Below are 14,426 nucleotides of genomic sequence, written 5' to 3' on the forward strand. Positions count from 1 at the left end.
AAGCTTCAAGTTTATTAAGCCACAAGAAGTGTCTGCTGGTTTTCCAATTCCTTCATTTTCATTTAAAGTCTTCTCCTTGAAATTTGGGGGCACGTTATATCACATTGGATTGTCACAATTTGAAGTGTGTAACTTTTCACAGCTTGTGGTCACATATAACAAAGCTTTTTTGTAACTTTCTTTAAAATTTGCTTTTGTAAAGTAGAAATATTACAATGACTATCTGAAGTGTGATCATTTCAGTGGTTTCTTTGAGCTGATGACTTGTGTCTAAACTCTACGTGAGAGCCAAGTGTTCAGTGGTAGAGGTCGTGAGCTGAAAAGTTGTTTTTGATGAATTATAAATGTTGCTGACATATTGTTTACTTTAAATTTGGGGTCTTTTTTACTCTTGACGTATTGCACTTGTCAGTGAGTTATAAAAGGGAGCTGTGAAGTACAATCTTGTTTTACCTGATACCGTGCCAACTTCTGTATTCTAATATAACTATTAAATAAACACATCATGCCCTTAAAATTAAACCCCTAAGACTGATAACTTGTCTAATGAAGACTTCTCACTTTGTCAAGGAAAAATACAAGAAATTGGGTCTTTCCAGGCAGAAATAGTATGTTCCCTCTAGAGTCGGAGGCTCCTTAGATTCGCCCTTTAGCATCGTCTCTCCCTAGTTGTCGGGCTTCTGAAGGAAATTAGCTGGAAAGCACCTACTAAGACGTCTAGCAAAACAGGAGCATGTAGGAAAAATTGTGACCCTTTCCTTTTTGAAAACCACTGGTCGTCGTGTCTAGTCCCACCCCTTCCCCCCAATCTATAAAAGAAAAAAAACCATTTTTTCAGAAATAAAGACATTGAACAATTTTCTGTTAATTCGGTATGTGGTTCACAAACTCGTCCATATATCTGTAACGTCATCGTTTCTTTAAAGAAATGGCTCACCGCTCGCAGCTGCTTGTGCGTTCTTACACCACGCATTTGACCAACCAAATGCCTGAGGATGGCGCGTATTTGGCTTGTGTGATGAATACTTAGAACGAAAGGCCTCGTTAATCCCCCGCCAGCACCTGCCAAGTGCGTTCTAGGAACCGCCCACGTGGGAACAGCCACCTGGGGTGTTGTGGACTGCGAGCCCCACTCCAGAATGAGAATCTTGGAGGCAGGAACGAGGATGTTTATTCAACAAGATGATAGCGACCCTCAAGTGCACGGAAGTCTGGAGACCACAGCTTTACGTCCTAGGAGGTGACTTTACTGAAGCGATGTCGGCACACGAGGGTGTAAGAGCATAAAACCTTTTCACGTTTTAGGAAGCTGCTTTCAATCCAGGTTAATTCGGATGGTGGCCAAAATTCTATCTGGTGGCAGTTAAAGAAACCAAGGCCACATGGGACACCTGGGAACGGAGGCCGCCGGCCAGCACACAGGCCTCCCTGTGTCGTCTCAAAGGCAGAAGGTGACCGCGTTGTATGTAGTGGAATTTTAAAGCACAGCCTCGGAGGACGTTTAAGCCCCACTCGCAAAACAAAAACAATCACTGTGCAGAACTAATGCTGTCTTTTATATGATCTAAAAGTAATCTACCTCTTGTTTAGTAGTTTTCTAAGTTTAATGTTTGAGCAGTTGAAGCGAGATAACTTGTATTTGTATTACCTGTTGTCAGCTTTGCATAAAATGAAACTACCTGACAGCGTCCCTCCCAAGGGTCCGTCGTCAGCATCATTAGTGTTAGTGGCTAGTAAGTGTGTTAGGCACTGACCTGGGCTTGGGGAATTCTAAGAATTGTGAGACGTGGTTGCCTTTGATCGAGGTTTTAATTTTGCGCGCTCTCTGCACACACACCAGAGACACACACACCACAGACACACACACACACACACACACACACACACACACACACACACACATTCATACGACAGTGCAGTGTTATGTCATGTTGCAGGCAGATGTCTGTATAAGACTGTACGGGTGGAATTAAATACGCAGGTTCCCCATGACCAAAGTGAGGTATACTTCATATGTGTGGCAGTTGTAACAGAAAGCTGCCTCTGCTCTGAATCTTGGTCAACACACGATCGCTTTTCTGTAGAAACTTGGTCTTTCTGTCACTCCCGGAGACACCGAAGGACGTTGCGGTATGTGGCGGTGCATCTGGAAACACTGACTTGTTAGTAATTCTCCCCTTCCTCGGACAGTTTATACAATAATAAGAGCTCGTGCTTTCGCTTTATATAAAGTCTTATTTTTCTCCCCAGAGAACTGCAAAATTATAGTTTCTTATTTCAGAGAAGTAGGGTGCTCACAGTTCTGTGTAGGCTGCATCAGTGAGGCACCGGTCTTTTTGTGTTTAATTTCTTATGAATGTCATGGTTGCCAGCTACCTGTTGACTTCACGAGCAGCGGGCCGTGCCCAGCTCCGGGGCCTGTCTCAAGTCCACCTCCAAGTGCGAGGCGTTCCCCGCGGCTTCGGCTCTAAGGCAGTAGCGACACAGACGGAAGTCATCCTCCCGTCTCCCCTCCTTCCTGCATACTTAAGAGAAATTACGCATTATTTTGGTTTTATTGTGGATATCTGATAGAATTATAAAGGAAACTTTAAAAACAATTTTAATTTTAGATCAGGAGCCTCAGGTGAGCTAACATAACAAGTTCGGGTTCTGCTAATCCGGGTTGGACGCCAAACTTTGACAGTCGCATGTCTGCAGACGCGCTCGGCGCCCCGCGGCTCCGCGCCCCCATCCTGCCGCGGGCCGGTTCGCCGTGCTGCTCCTCTTCCCTTATGTGGCTTCATTTCCACCAGCGCTTACTGCTGGCCTGTGTCAGGCGCTGAGCTGGTGGCGCATGAGTCCTGGACTCTGCCCCGGGACCAGGCTCGCCGGGGACACGGAGGTGCCACAGACACACGAGTGCCCTGTGAGCACCGTGCACAACCTGGCGCAGCGCGTGCTTGGCACCGGTAGTCACAGGTGCGAGTGAGTGACCGCTCAGAGCGTCAGCCCTGGGGAGAGGGCAGGCTGGGGTTGGGGGGCGGTGTTGGGGAAGCCATCTGGAAAGCAGACCCGCAGGGCCACCTCACACAGACTCCTGCAGAGGCCACACAGCAAACGCAGCCAGGGCGCAGCCTCCACTTCTCAGGGGCCCCGGCCACAGCCCGCCTGTCCTCTCGGGGTGCTGGGCGTCGGAACCAGGCTCGTCTGCGGGGCGTGAGTGAAGCTCGCTGCTGTTCGCAGTTCCGTTTAAACTGGGAGCTGCTCTGCTTTTCAGAACTCTGTCCCGACCTGATGCCAGCGCGCTCACCCGACAACTCAGGAACTCGGAAGCGCCTCAGGAGGTCAGATCTCCGAGACGCACGCATGGCAGAGGGGCGTGTGGACAGTTCTAGCAGGGGGACGCTGCAGTAGACGCGAAATGTTGTTTATAAAGTGCTAGGAGCCGCAGTGGTCCCCGGTCAGCCCCTTCACGCCATGCCACATGTGCTACCTCACACACGCCCCCGACCCAGACTCGCCCCCCCAGACACGCCCCCCGAGCCCAGACAGGCCGCGACCCAGACATGCCCCCTCGGAGCCAGTCGCCCTGTCCTTTTGTTTCGGTGTAGTGTTACCCTCAATCCGAACCTCCAGGGTTGGTGTTCGGGGTGCAGCGGACTCGACTCTGCCGCTCCCAGCAGGAAGGTGCGCGTAGGAGGTGGAGGGTCACGTCTGCCGAGGGCGGAGTGGTGGCTCCGTTGTGCCCACACGTAAGGGAGGTGACAGCTGCGTGGGCTCCGTGTCAGCACGAGCTTGTGAGCGGCCTCCTGTCCAGAACCCCGCCTGCCCCGGACGTCCGTGCCGACCGCGGCCCATCTCATCCACCTCCTGGCGTTAAGCACGGGCTGTCAGCGGTCGCCTCGGAAGCGTCACGTTCCTGGGAACCGTACGGTCGGAGCCACTGGGGCGGGGGAAACCCGCGCAACCGCCCTTCTCTGCCCGAGCGTCTTACAAGCGCCAGGAAACCCGCAGTGCGAGGAGGCGTGTCGCAGGAAGTACACGCGAGTCTTCAAGAGCGGCTGCGTTGCTGGCAAGCCGTGTGACACGTTCATCGCACGTGTGGGGCCCTTCGATCTGCTGCTCAGCGTGTGCGGCGTCTCACCTGTGCCGTCACGAAACCATTTGTCCCAGTGTGGTCAGCCTCCGCGTAGGCAGTCGGAGATGAAGAGTCACCCGGGGTGAGATGCAGGACCCGCCTAAGGGGAGGGAGAAGACGGTGGCTTGACACAGGGTCATGACAACCGGTGATGCTGCTTGGCTTGGTCGGCTGTTTCCTCCTCCCCTGTCAGCTCCGAGAGCCTGTAGGGGCCTGAGGCCTGACTCGGCCCATGCGTCCCACCCTTCCACCTGGTCGGTGGGGCACGCACCATGCGTGTGCCCCCGGTGCTGTCATGTGTGAGCACGCTGGTGAACTGGGAGTAGGGGCTGGTGCACAGAGGCGCCCTCGGAGAACTCGGTAACGGTAGCTACCCAAGCACCTGGAGGCTCGCTCTTCCCTCCTGGCCCAAACGTTGTCGGCGCCCGTCTACCAAGCCCGCTCCCACCGTGACCCGCGACGTCCAAAGGGAAGTTCCTTCGGCGGTTTGTGAGTGCTGTGTGAGAGCTTGGGAAGCTTTCTGACGTTGCGCCCACAGTGGGCGTGGTGAGTCCTTGGTGCTGGCCAAGCCTCGTCACAGAGACGTCGGCTGCTTAGACCTTAGGGAAGGTCTGGGATACGGGTGGTTTAAAGACTTTCCCCCTTTATCTTCCAGTTGGAGACCCGAGAGCAAAAAGAGAGACGTGTTTTGAACTCGGTGGTATGTAGGTGCAGCATTCCTGACCTGTTGTGGAGCTCTGTGCTTCCGTTATTTGTATTGTTGACATGTTAAGTGCAAATTTCCACGTTACTTTAGCTACTGAAAATGTTAATGCTATGCATATATGGTGGATAGTATAAAACTTTTATGCGGTGTAGGACACGCACAGTGTTTTGCTTGCCTTTGCCTCGTGAGCATTTCAAACAGAAGAAAGTAAGCACATCTTTTAAAATCGCCGGTTGAAGCAGCAGTGTTAGTGATCGTCTGTGGAACTAAACCACGATGCTCCAGGACACCTCTGACTAACAGGAGCTGGAGACTAAGGTGGGGGTCAGGTCCTGGCTGCGGGCCACTCTCCAGAGGGTGGCAGGCCCTTGGAGAAGAAGCGTTAACGCGTGGTGACGGGTGGACAGCAGAAGCCGCCGGCAGGGCGCTCGCCTCTCTGAAGTGGCTTCGCCAGTCTGCTCCTGCCATCGAGGCCCCTCGAGCTCCACGTGCCTTGGAAAACCAGCAGCACCCGCTTGCTGTGCCCTTGCGTAGTCCGTCAGATGAACTGTCACTCGCTCTGATGTCTGCCCTATAGCAAACCGTTGCCCTCATCATTCTGATTTTCACAGTAGAGATTTATAGATATTTGAGAGGAGCTGCAAATATTTCTGTCTACACACTTACCATTTTTTTTTACCATTTAAACTCAGAGAGTTGATGTTGGTATTTAGCGATGGAATTTACAAGTTTTGTAGGTGTTTCAAAGGCATAGGCAGAACATATGCCTAGAATACAAGGAATCAAAACCTGTTGATCTTCTGCCTTTTGAGAAGTTGCTTAAATTTTCAATTCACCGTAAACTTATAGTTTATAGCAGTTTTTGTTATCAGTGGCAGCTGAATAGGAATTATAAATAGGATTCTGTGGTATGGTGTTTTGTTGTCATTTATGTGTTGTCACGTCAGGAAGCTAGTGTGCAGTTCTCGATCACCCCAATTTTTGATTTATGACAAGATTGCGATAACAGTTTGAGCTGCTAAAAGCTAAATTATTGAGACAATCCAGCAGTTCCCGTACGAAAGCACGTTTATTTACGTGAAAGCATTCACGTGCCACCAGCCGGTCCTTTGCAGAATCCCCGTCGTGGGATGCAGACCGCGCACCCAGGCCTGGTGCCTCGTGACCCGCTGCACCTGCACGTCACAGTATTTCCCGGTCCGTGGGCCTCGGGGCAGCAGCCTGGTAAAGACAAGCAGGTGTGCGTGTCTGTACTTCAATGTGGCGTAGTTGTTTTGCAAGGAAAACCACAATTACAAAACGAACTCGGTGAGTCCCCTCCGGCCCGCCGCTGGGCTGAGCGCCCACAAACCCTCCTGTGTAGTTCTCACAGCTTCATGAAGTACAGTTGCTTTTTGATGAGGGAACAGAGGCAAAGACTTAAGACCATATGCAACTCAGGGTTGGCTAAACATGCATTTAAGACCCCAGCAATTGTGGGAAGAGACCTGAGGATTGTGGAAGTGACCTGTCCTTCATGACACTCGCATCAGGGTGTTCCCCCTGGGGTGATTTGAGCACGTTTTATTTATTTCGTGGGGCCTCCCGGGTAGACAGATGACGACCCTGCTTTTACAAAGGAGTCACGGCATCCTAAGAAAGTACGTGTGTCCCTGGGTCCCGCAGTGGACAGGTGCGCTTTCCTTAGGCTGGGCGGTCAGCAGACGGGGGACCCGCTGTGCGCCGACTGATGGCGCTGCTTTCCGGGCAGCTCGGACCCCTGGCCGGTCACAATGCGGATAGGCGCTAGGCAAACGCGAATAAAGTACACAAAAAGGTTCCTGACCCCCGTGTTGCTATTTCTGTTACAGTTTAGGTTTTGTTTCCCTGTTTCAGAATAATAAAACTTACAGCTATCACAGAAGTTTGCTAATGGCACTTTTAATGGCCTGCTGTTCGATAATCCTTTAAAGCTCGCTCTCTCTCTGTTTGCTTAGAGATTAAATTAGTATTGTGGTAGAGATAAGACCCTAATCCAATAAAGGCTCTGCTGGGAACTGAAAATGTTTCACTGTGGAGCTTCTGTTAAACTCACTGCTAAGGTCGGAGTGAGTCAGTCTGTGCAGAGTGGGCCCCGGGCCTCAGGCCTGTTTGCGGCTGTAATGTGCTGCCAACTGCTGTGCTGGGGAAGTTTGGTTCGTCATGTCTGTCCCATCCTGCCATGCATGGTGACCAGATTTTCTGATCACTCTCTGTACTGTGGCAAACTTGTGCATCTCGTGCACCTATATGTCATCTCTGCTTTGCATGCCGTGCCCCGAATTACAAACGCAGAGGCACGTGCCAGAGTCACGTGGTTGTGCTGAGTTGGAGGGGAGCCAGCGAGATGCCCAGGAACATACATTTTCCTTAGCAGGCTGCTACTGAAACGGAAGCACAGAATTTTTAACAAATCGTGGCCACGATTTCTGGGTCCCTGCGGATGTGCCCCTTGGCCCTTTGGGGAAAACATGGCTCTGATGCGCATCCCTCCTGGCCTTTCGCGTCCACCTTGCTGGTGCCAAGAAAGTCCTTTGTTTTTCTAACGCTCGGATACAAAAGACGTACAAAACAATGTCAAGAATCGGAGAAGAAACGTTTCTTTCTTGGCTTGAGATGCTTAGTGACATCCATCTGTTGTAGGTTAAAATAAGCAGGGCTCAGTGTTCGAGTTCCTCGTCACAGTCAGACTTCACGGGCTTATATAAGGACAATTGTGTTAGGATTCGCAAGTCCAAGGGACATAGAGCAGCAGAGCATGAAGTGGTTGGTCTCATTTGTCTGACACTTTCCCCAAAGGAGTCGCTAATGCTTCATTTTCTCCTTATCGTGCTTTCCTTTGTGGGACCCCTGGTTGTGCCGGGAGCCAGCAGTCTGTTCTGAAAGCAGACTCCCCCCTGCTTCCACTTAGCTCCGGAGTTCTTGCGTCCCCACCAGGAAACAGCATGGTAGAAACCCCTGTCTCTCAGCACGAGCCCCCGAATCCTTTCGTCCGTGTTGGCCGAAGGCAGCCAGACTGACGGCTGTTTATCCCGGGCTCTCGTCAAGAGCGCTAATCGCAGATTGACCTCGTCGTGGGTGGCTTACGCCTGTGTCTGCAGGAGCGGGGAAACGCGTTTCCATGCCGTTCTGTGCTTGAACCCTGATTCTGTCAACATCTTTACCTCGATTCCAAAGTCTCGTTTTAGTTTGTTCTTGAAACCCGTGTTCATTATAAAGTATTTTATAATCGCATTTCCATTCATTTTTGCGTTCGCAGATGTGTTTATAATGCATTTTCTCATTTTGGGAGAACTAAATCCCTGAACTGGCTTCCAGAAGAATCCACCATGCAGCAGAGCCTCCTGTGGGCCAGCTGTTGCAGCCGTCCCTGGCAGGGTGGCCCAGCTGGTGCACTCCACTGCGTCTCGCCCGGCCACGTCGCTGGGAACGCTGTGCTGAGGTCTCAGGGACTGGCTGCAAGTCTGCTTGCTGCTGCTTTTTAGAAATGTGATTCTAAGGAGAGAAAAGCAGTCATGAAAACTTGTCACAGCAGCCAGTGCCTCAGGCCAGCCACGGGGTTGGGGGGGCTGCTGGGTGCCGGGGAGCCTGTGGCCCCCAGACCAACACTTCCCCTTCGAGCCTCCTCAGCAGTGTGTCCAGCACTTCGTCATCCCTTCCGGCCCCCTTCTGTGCCTGTCGGTGGCCGTCTCTTCCACAGGAGTGACAGAGCTCCCTGGTCCCCGTCCTGAGTTTAACCCCATGCAGTTAGACATGCCGGGGACAGCTAACCGGCTTTCCGAGGCAGCGCGTGGGTGGCCCCGTCTCCACGTTCCCAAGTGCATGTTTCTGAGTAGCTGGTTTCAGGCCGGCTGCTAGTTTCCCAGGGCGCGTGGGTGGCCATGGGGCCGAGGACAGGGACATCCGACAAGAACTCTCTCCAGCTCGGACACCGCACTCAGCGGGTGTGTGATTCAGCGTGAAGTGTGGGCCACAGGCACGGCTGTGGTCACGCAGACGAGGCGACCCTGAGGCACACGGGGTGGGCGTCTGGTGACACCATGGGCACAGTTGGCGGAAGGGCACTAGCAGGAGCGGTCAGAGGTCGGGGGTTCTGGCGCCCCCTGCAGCCAGTGGCCCTCCTCATCCGCAGGCGCCACGCTTAGCCTCTGTCTCGGGTCCACTGGGACCAGTTGGCCCGCGACGTCCCGTGTCCCCCATAGTGAGGACAGGTGCCTGCCAGGTGACCCCTGCCCAGCCTTGTCCCGCAGGCTCACCTGAAAACCAAACAGGAAGGGAGACAGCCGGTACCTCCCGTTTCTTCAGTTTTCTGATCTCGTTTGGCCTGACAGTTGGCTTTGTATAAAGTCCCCAGCATCCTGACGCTCACGTGACCGGCGACAGTGGATTAGGGGATAGCGTGGGCTCATCTCCAGACATGGCCGGAGATGGGGAGTCAAGCAGTGACAACATAGTCATTTCAGGTTCGGGGGCTGAGAGCGGGGTGCAGCTCCCATGGGCGTCATGCCCTAGACAGGCGGGAAGCTGCTGCCTTACGCCGGGGATTGTGCAGTTCAGTGCTGCACGCTCACTGCTGGAACAGCCCACACCCGAGGCTTCGCCAGCCGCGCTGTCGCCTGCAGCCTCCTCGCTGCAGCTGGCCCGACCTGGGCAGTCCACTAACGGCTTTCTCTTTTCCGCAGTCTGACAGCAATGCCAGCTTCCTGCGCGCGGCCAGAGCCGGCAACCTGGACAAAGTCGTGGAGTACCTGAAGGGGGGCATAGACATCAACACCTGCAATCAGGTAGGTGTGTGGCCGCGGGTCTGCGTGTCCACCAAGCGACACTCGCCATCTGCGCGTGTATCCGGCCGCCCAGGTTTATGTCTCGGTTGAATGGGCTGAATGTCCGTGTGCAGATGCTTGAATGCCCGTTTTGTCCCTTCCCACCTCGGAGGCCTCAGACGCTGGTGCCTGGAGCCGCCACGGGGGCAGATCAGAGCCCGGGGCGAGTGGCCGCCGTCCTGAGCGGGGCGCTGGCCAGGGCGCTGTGTTACCTGCATCAGCTACTTACCCAGACTCCTGCTTCCCTGCTTTATGCCTCTCGCTCATGGTGACCGACTGTTATAATTTGGGATAGAGAAATGAGGATAAATTTTTAAAAATTCCCCTTCCCCCTTTTAATTTATTTTGAAGTGTGGATGAGAGTGAGCAGAGGTTGAAATCACCAGTTGAAACGAAGCGTTTGGATTACGCCTTCGTCACAGTCGCCTGGTGAGGACTTCAGACGGAAATCCACATTTTGGATATCATTTGGTCTCAGGGGCGCTGAGCGCTTTTTGCTGTTTTAGACGAGGCTTTTTATGCCACGGATTTAAGTGTCTAGTGGGCTCCGTTGCTCACTCTAGTGAGCTAAATGTTGGTGGCATGCCACGTCTGTGCTTGGCAGAGCCGACCTAGAAGTGAACAGTCCTGGCTAATTCTGAGTGACCAGGAGGCGTTCTTCTATGACATAACCCAGGGCACTCACAGATACCCATCACTGGTCCTGTGTGTCACTCCACGGGGTCGGTGGGCGTGGGGCATAGGGAGCAGCGTGTGACACTCAGCATGTGCCGCTGCCTTGCTGTGAATCATAAAGTCCTTTGTCTCTGGCCCCGGAGACCCGTGTCTCTACCAGCATCACGAAGCAGTGGCAGCTCGGCCCTCCATCTGGCAGGGCGCACAGTCCCAGCTCCTACGCGGTTCTCCACACTGGCCTGGAGAAGCCAGAGTCCTCTGTCCTGGTGTATGAGATCTTTGTGTTGTGCACCTACATTTCTCATCCATCTGATTTGTCATCATGAATCTGATTTGATGTGTTTTTGGCATTCCTTTGAACAAATACTCTGTGATTTAGGTACATTAGTTTACTTTAACAAATTCCCATATGGATGTATGAACTTCTAGAAATGCCCGTGAGGTCAAATATGAAAGTTTATAATTTTAACATGCTCCCTTGGATTTTTTACAGTATACTAAATACATTCCCCACGGTTTAGTACCAGTCGATTAACTTTCTCAATTTGCGATATGCTAGAGTAGGCGATGAAACTGTCCGTTCACGGGTAAAATTCTCATAAATGATGCCAAAGAAATGGGAAAATGAAGTTAGTCTCACTCATACCAAGTCCGCTCCACCCTAAAATATAACAAATACGATTAATTGTATAAAGATGTGAGGCTATTTTTAGAAAATAATCTCTCAGCAGTAAATACTCAGTTCTTATCCGCTTTATAGCAGCCTAACTTCTGAGTAACTTCACCAAGTTTTTAGTAGCCTAAGATTTTGCTTATAGTGGCTAACTGTCCATTCACACGTTTCCATGGAAGGGAAGAACGTTCCTTTTTGTGAGAAGGCTACACAATGCCACATAACCACACAAAACTTCGAGACCAAAGGCTCAAGTTTAAGTTCTATCTCCACTTTTGTCAAGTCATTTCAATTGTAATCTGTAACACAAGGAAATAATAATCCATTCAGTCTCACATCCTTGGGTTGCAATGTAGATTAAATTATGCAATATGAAAAGAGATTCTAATGTGTACGCGTGCTAACTGTAATTACTACATATAATTCAATAAGAATCAGAAAAATTAAAATGGATCTCCACACAAAGTATGAAAATGATTCCGGGGGAATGATCTCCTCAATCCCCCGGATCTGCTAGGTATAAAGTAAATGTCGGCTGGCGTTGGTTCTTTATTACTGCTGTTCAAGAAAGTATGTTAACTAAAGGTTAGGGGAATAAAGTGGCTACCGTTAGCAATTAGCTGCTAAGTATGAGGCTTTGTGCCGGGAGCATCACGTGTGATGTGTGTCCATCAGCAGAGACGAGTGTTGTGACGTAGGCCTTCGCCCGAGTTTACAGATGCGGAAACAGCCCACGAGTGGGTTAGTGATGCCCCCAGGGTCACTGGGTCTGTCTGTCCCTGTGTACAAGACTTTTCTCCCGCAGGACATCTTCCTGAGATGTTTGGACCTGCCCTTCAAAATGTACAGTGGTGGCGTCCCTTATCTTCAAGTTCGGGTCTTATTTTTAATGCAGCTTTACTGATACAGAAAGAACTTTATTCACCCTGAGATGAGCTGAATAGGGAGAGGGACTTTTAAGCCAAGGAGTACAGCCAGCAGGATTGCCACTGAAACCCACATACGTTATAGGACAGAAAGTCATTTCCAAAGCTCAGGAGGGCAGAGGCGGCTGCTCTTCATCGAAAGTGTTGCCGTTTCTAAACATGTAGAAGCTAAAGCTGATGCGCCCGTGGGAGAAGTGGGGAGCGACACCCCTCGATTTTGCCCGAGCTGTTTCCGGGGCATGTTGTCACAGGTCACGGAGATGCCCGGACTTCTGCACTGTCACCTTTCTCAGTGAAAGGCCACCTGCGTTGCACCGGCCTCCCCAAAGCATCCCGTGTCGGCATGACAGGATTCCTTGTACTGGGATTTGGTTGAAAAAAAATTTTTAAATAAAATTGTCCGGTAACTACCATGAGAATTTTGAAATTTAATGCAGAAATACCATTTGGCTTCTAATCAAAGGCTATGGAAAAAATTCATAAATTTGGCACAAGATAGTATTCTTTAATAAAAAACTTCACGTTTTCATTTTTCTTTTCTAAATGGTCATATCTGTTAAACTTTATTTTCTTTAAAAGATTAAACTAGTTATTTTATTATCTCTTCTACATTCAGAAAAGAGAATAAATCTTAGCATTTACTCTGTTTCTGAAACTCATACACTTATGCTTCTCACGTATTTAGTAATATTTCATACTCTAACATAAACAAGGTCATAAGCAAGGTTAACATCTAGACATTAAAAATAGACTCTATAACTTTTTCATAAAAAGAAAAACCACAACAATTTGTAGCCACTTACAAGTCAATAAAAGCCTCATTAAGGTTCAGATACTTTTACCACGTGTAAAATTTATTAGCTTCACTGCGGTGACTTCATAATGCAGGCTATCACTTACCATTTCCTGGACATAATTGTAGATATGACACTAAAGGTTTACAGTTCTCAAAGTGTCCTGAGTGTTGATATTGACCTTTTACTACTGACGTGTAAGGTGTGGAATTATCAGTTACATCCTGTGTTTCTTTTCTCTAAACAGAAGGTAAGGTCAAAGCACCGTTTTCAAAATAATATTAATGTTCCTGAAATGCCCGACCTTTACCAATGACAAGGGACACCCCACAGTGACTTGACCGTATGGTCACATAGTTATGACTCGGACCACAAAGCATTTTTGGAAGTCGTGTTGAAAATGGCGCTAGAATCCCGATTCTCACGTTGTCCACTAACAGCCATGTGGCCTGGGCAGCCGACTTCTCCAGAACTCAGGTTTCCCGACCGGAGCACAGTGATCACAGCAACGCTGAAGTCGTAGGGGTCCCGTGCTAATTACACGAGATGCTTGCAGAATGCTCCGCAGAGCAGGCCATCGGCAAGTACGAGCAAATGATCATCCTTGTAATGACGTGATCTTTTTATACTGACTCTGGTCCCGAGCTTTCGCGGGCGTGGTGCTGGTTCTCCGGTAGGACAATATTATCAGAGCCTGTGTCACCAAGTAGGAAAGATTGCATTTGGTAGCAATTTGGTGACAGTTATTGTCTGGGTTACATTCAACAAAAACCTTTTTTCACAAGTGCCGCTTGGCTCCATCCGGTCCTCTCTTTAGAAACGCCCAGATGGGCCTTTAAAGTCTGGGACTTGATAGAGGCAATGACAATGAATTGCTGAGAACTGAACTGACGGAAGTGACGGAGCATGGAAAGCGCTATATCAGGTTTCTAACCAGTTAGGTGAGGCACACGTGTGTACAGATGCCGTCACACATCTGTGTGTTTACTGCCGACCCCGTTTAGAAGCGCAGGGAGGCGCGCCCGGCCGCTGCTGGCCGCGTGTGCCGTTTAGGTCCCGGATTCTGCGTCAGTCTCCAGCTTCCTTCCTGGCGTCGCTCCCGGCCCCGGCCCCGGCCCCGGCCCCGTGCTGAGTGGCGCTGGCTCCGGTGTTCTGCCTCGCGCTTGGGGCACTTAGGGTTTCCGTCTCCGTGGCGATAGCTGTTCAGTGCGGAGAACCTCAGGAGAGTCTGCGCCGGGTCCCTGCCCGCAGCTCTGAGGTTTTGTCTGTGTGTGTAACTGCGGGGATTTTTGAAGATGTCTGAAATGAAAGTCTTACTTTATCTAAAAAGTGCCAGGGTGGTTCCTGCGAATCATTTCTGTGACTGTCTTCCTGAGCACTCTGCTAGGGCGGCCCGGATGGGAACTCTCTGGAACGTGTGGTTTTTGCACGCAGCCGCCAGGCAGCCGCTCACCCCCACACACACCCGCCCGGATGCCCAGAGCTCTCCTGGCAGCCCCGGCTCCCCGTGTCCTCCTCGTCGCGTGTTCACCGTGCGGCAGGCGCTGTCCTGGGTGCCGTGAAGACGGAGGCGTAAAGCTGCTCTCACGTGGAGTACAGTCCCCGAGCTGGGAGAGAGGGCCGGTCACTGAGGACAGAGAGGCCACGTGGAGAGGGCCGGCAGTAAGCGAAGGGGGGACGTGCAGCGGGGG

General features: G+C 51.1%; 1 protein-coding gene across 1 annotated transcript in view; it reads left to right on the forward strand.

Annotated features, from left to right (window-relative positions):
* The window catches only part of ANK2 (ankyrin 2), a 269,516-nt gene that overhangs the window by 100,549 nt on the left and 154,541 nt on the right, over window positions 1-14,426 (forward strand). Inside the window, exon 2 of the mRNA XM_023520862.1 lies at window positions 9,527-9,628. Coding sequence (XP_023376630.1) covers window positions 9,527-9,628 — 102 coding nt within the window. The remainder of the gene's footprint in view (window positions 1-9,526; window positions 9,629-14,426) is intronic.

This window comes from Pteropus vampyrus, unplaced genomic scaffold (assembly GCF_000151845.1).
Source record: "Pteropus vampyrus isolate Shadow unplaced genomic scaffold, Pvam_2.0 Scaffold282, whole genome shotgun sequence".
Taxonomy (NCBI): Eukaryota; Metazoa; Chordata; class Mammalia; order Chiroptera; family Pteropodidae; genus Pteropus; species Pteropus vampyrus.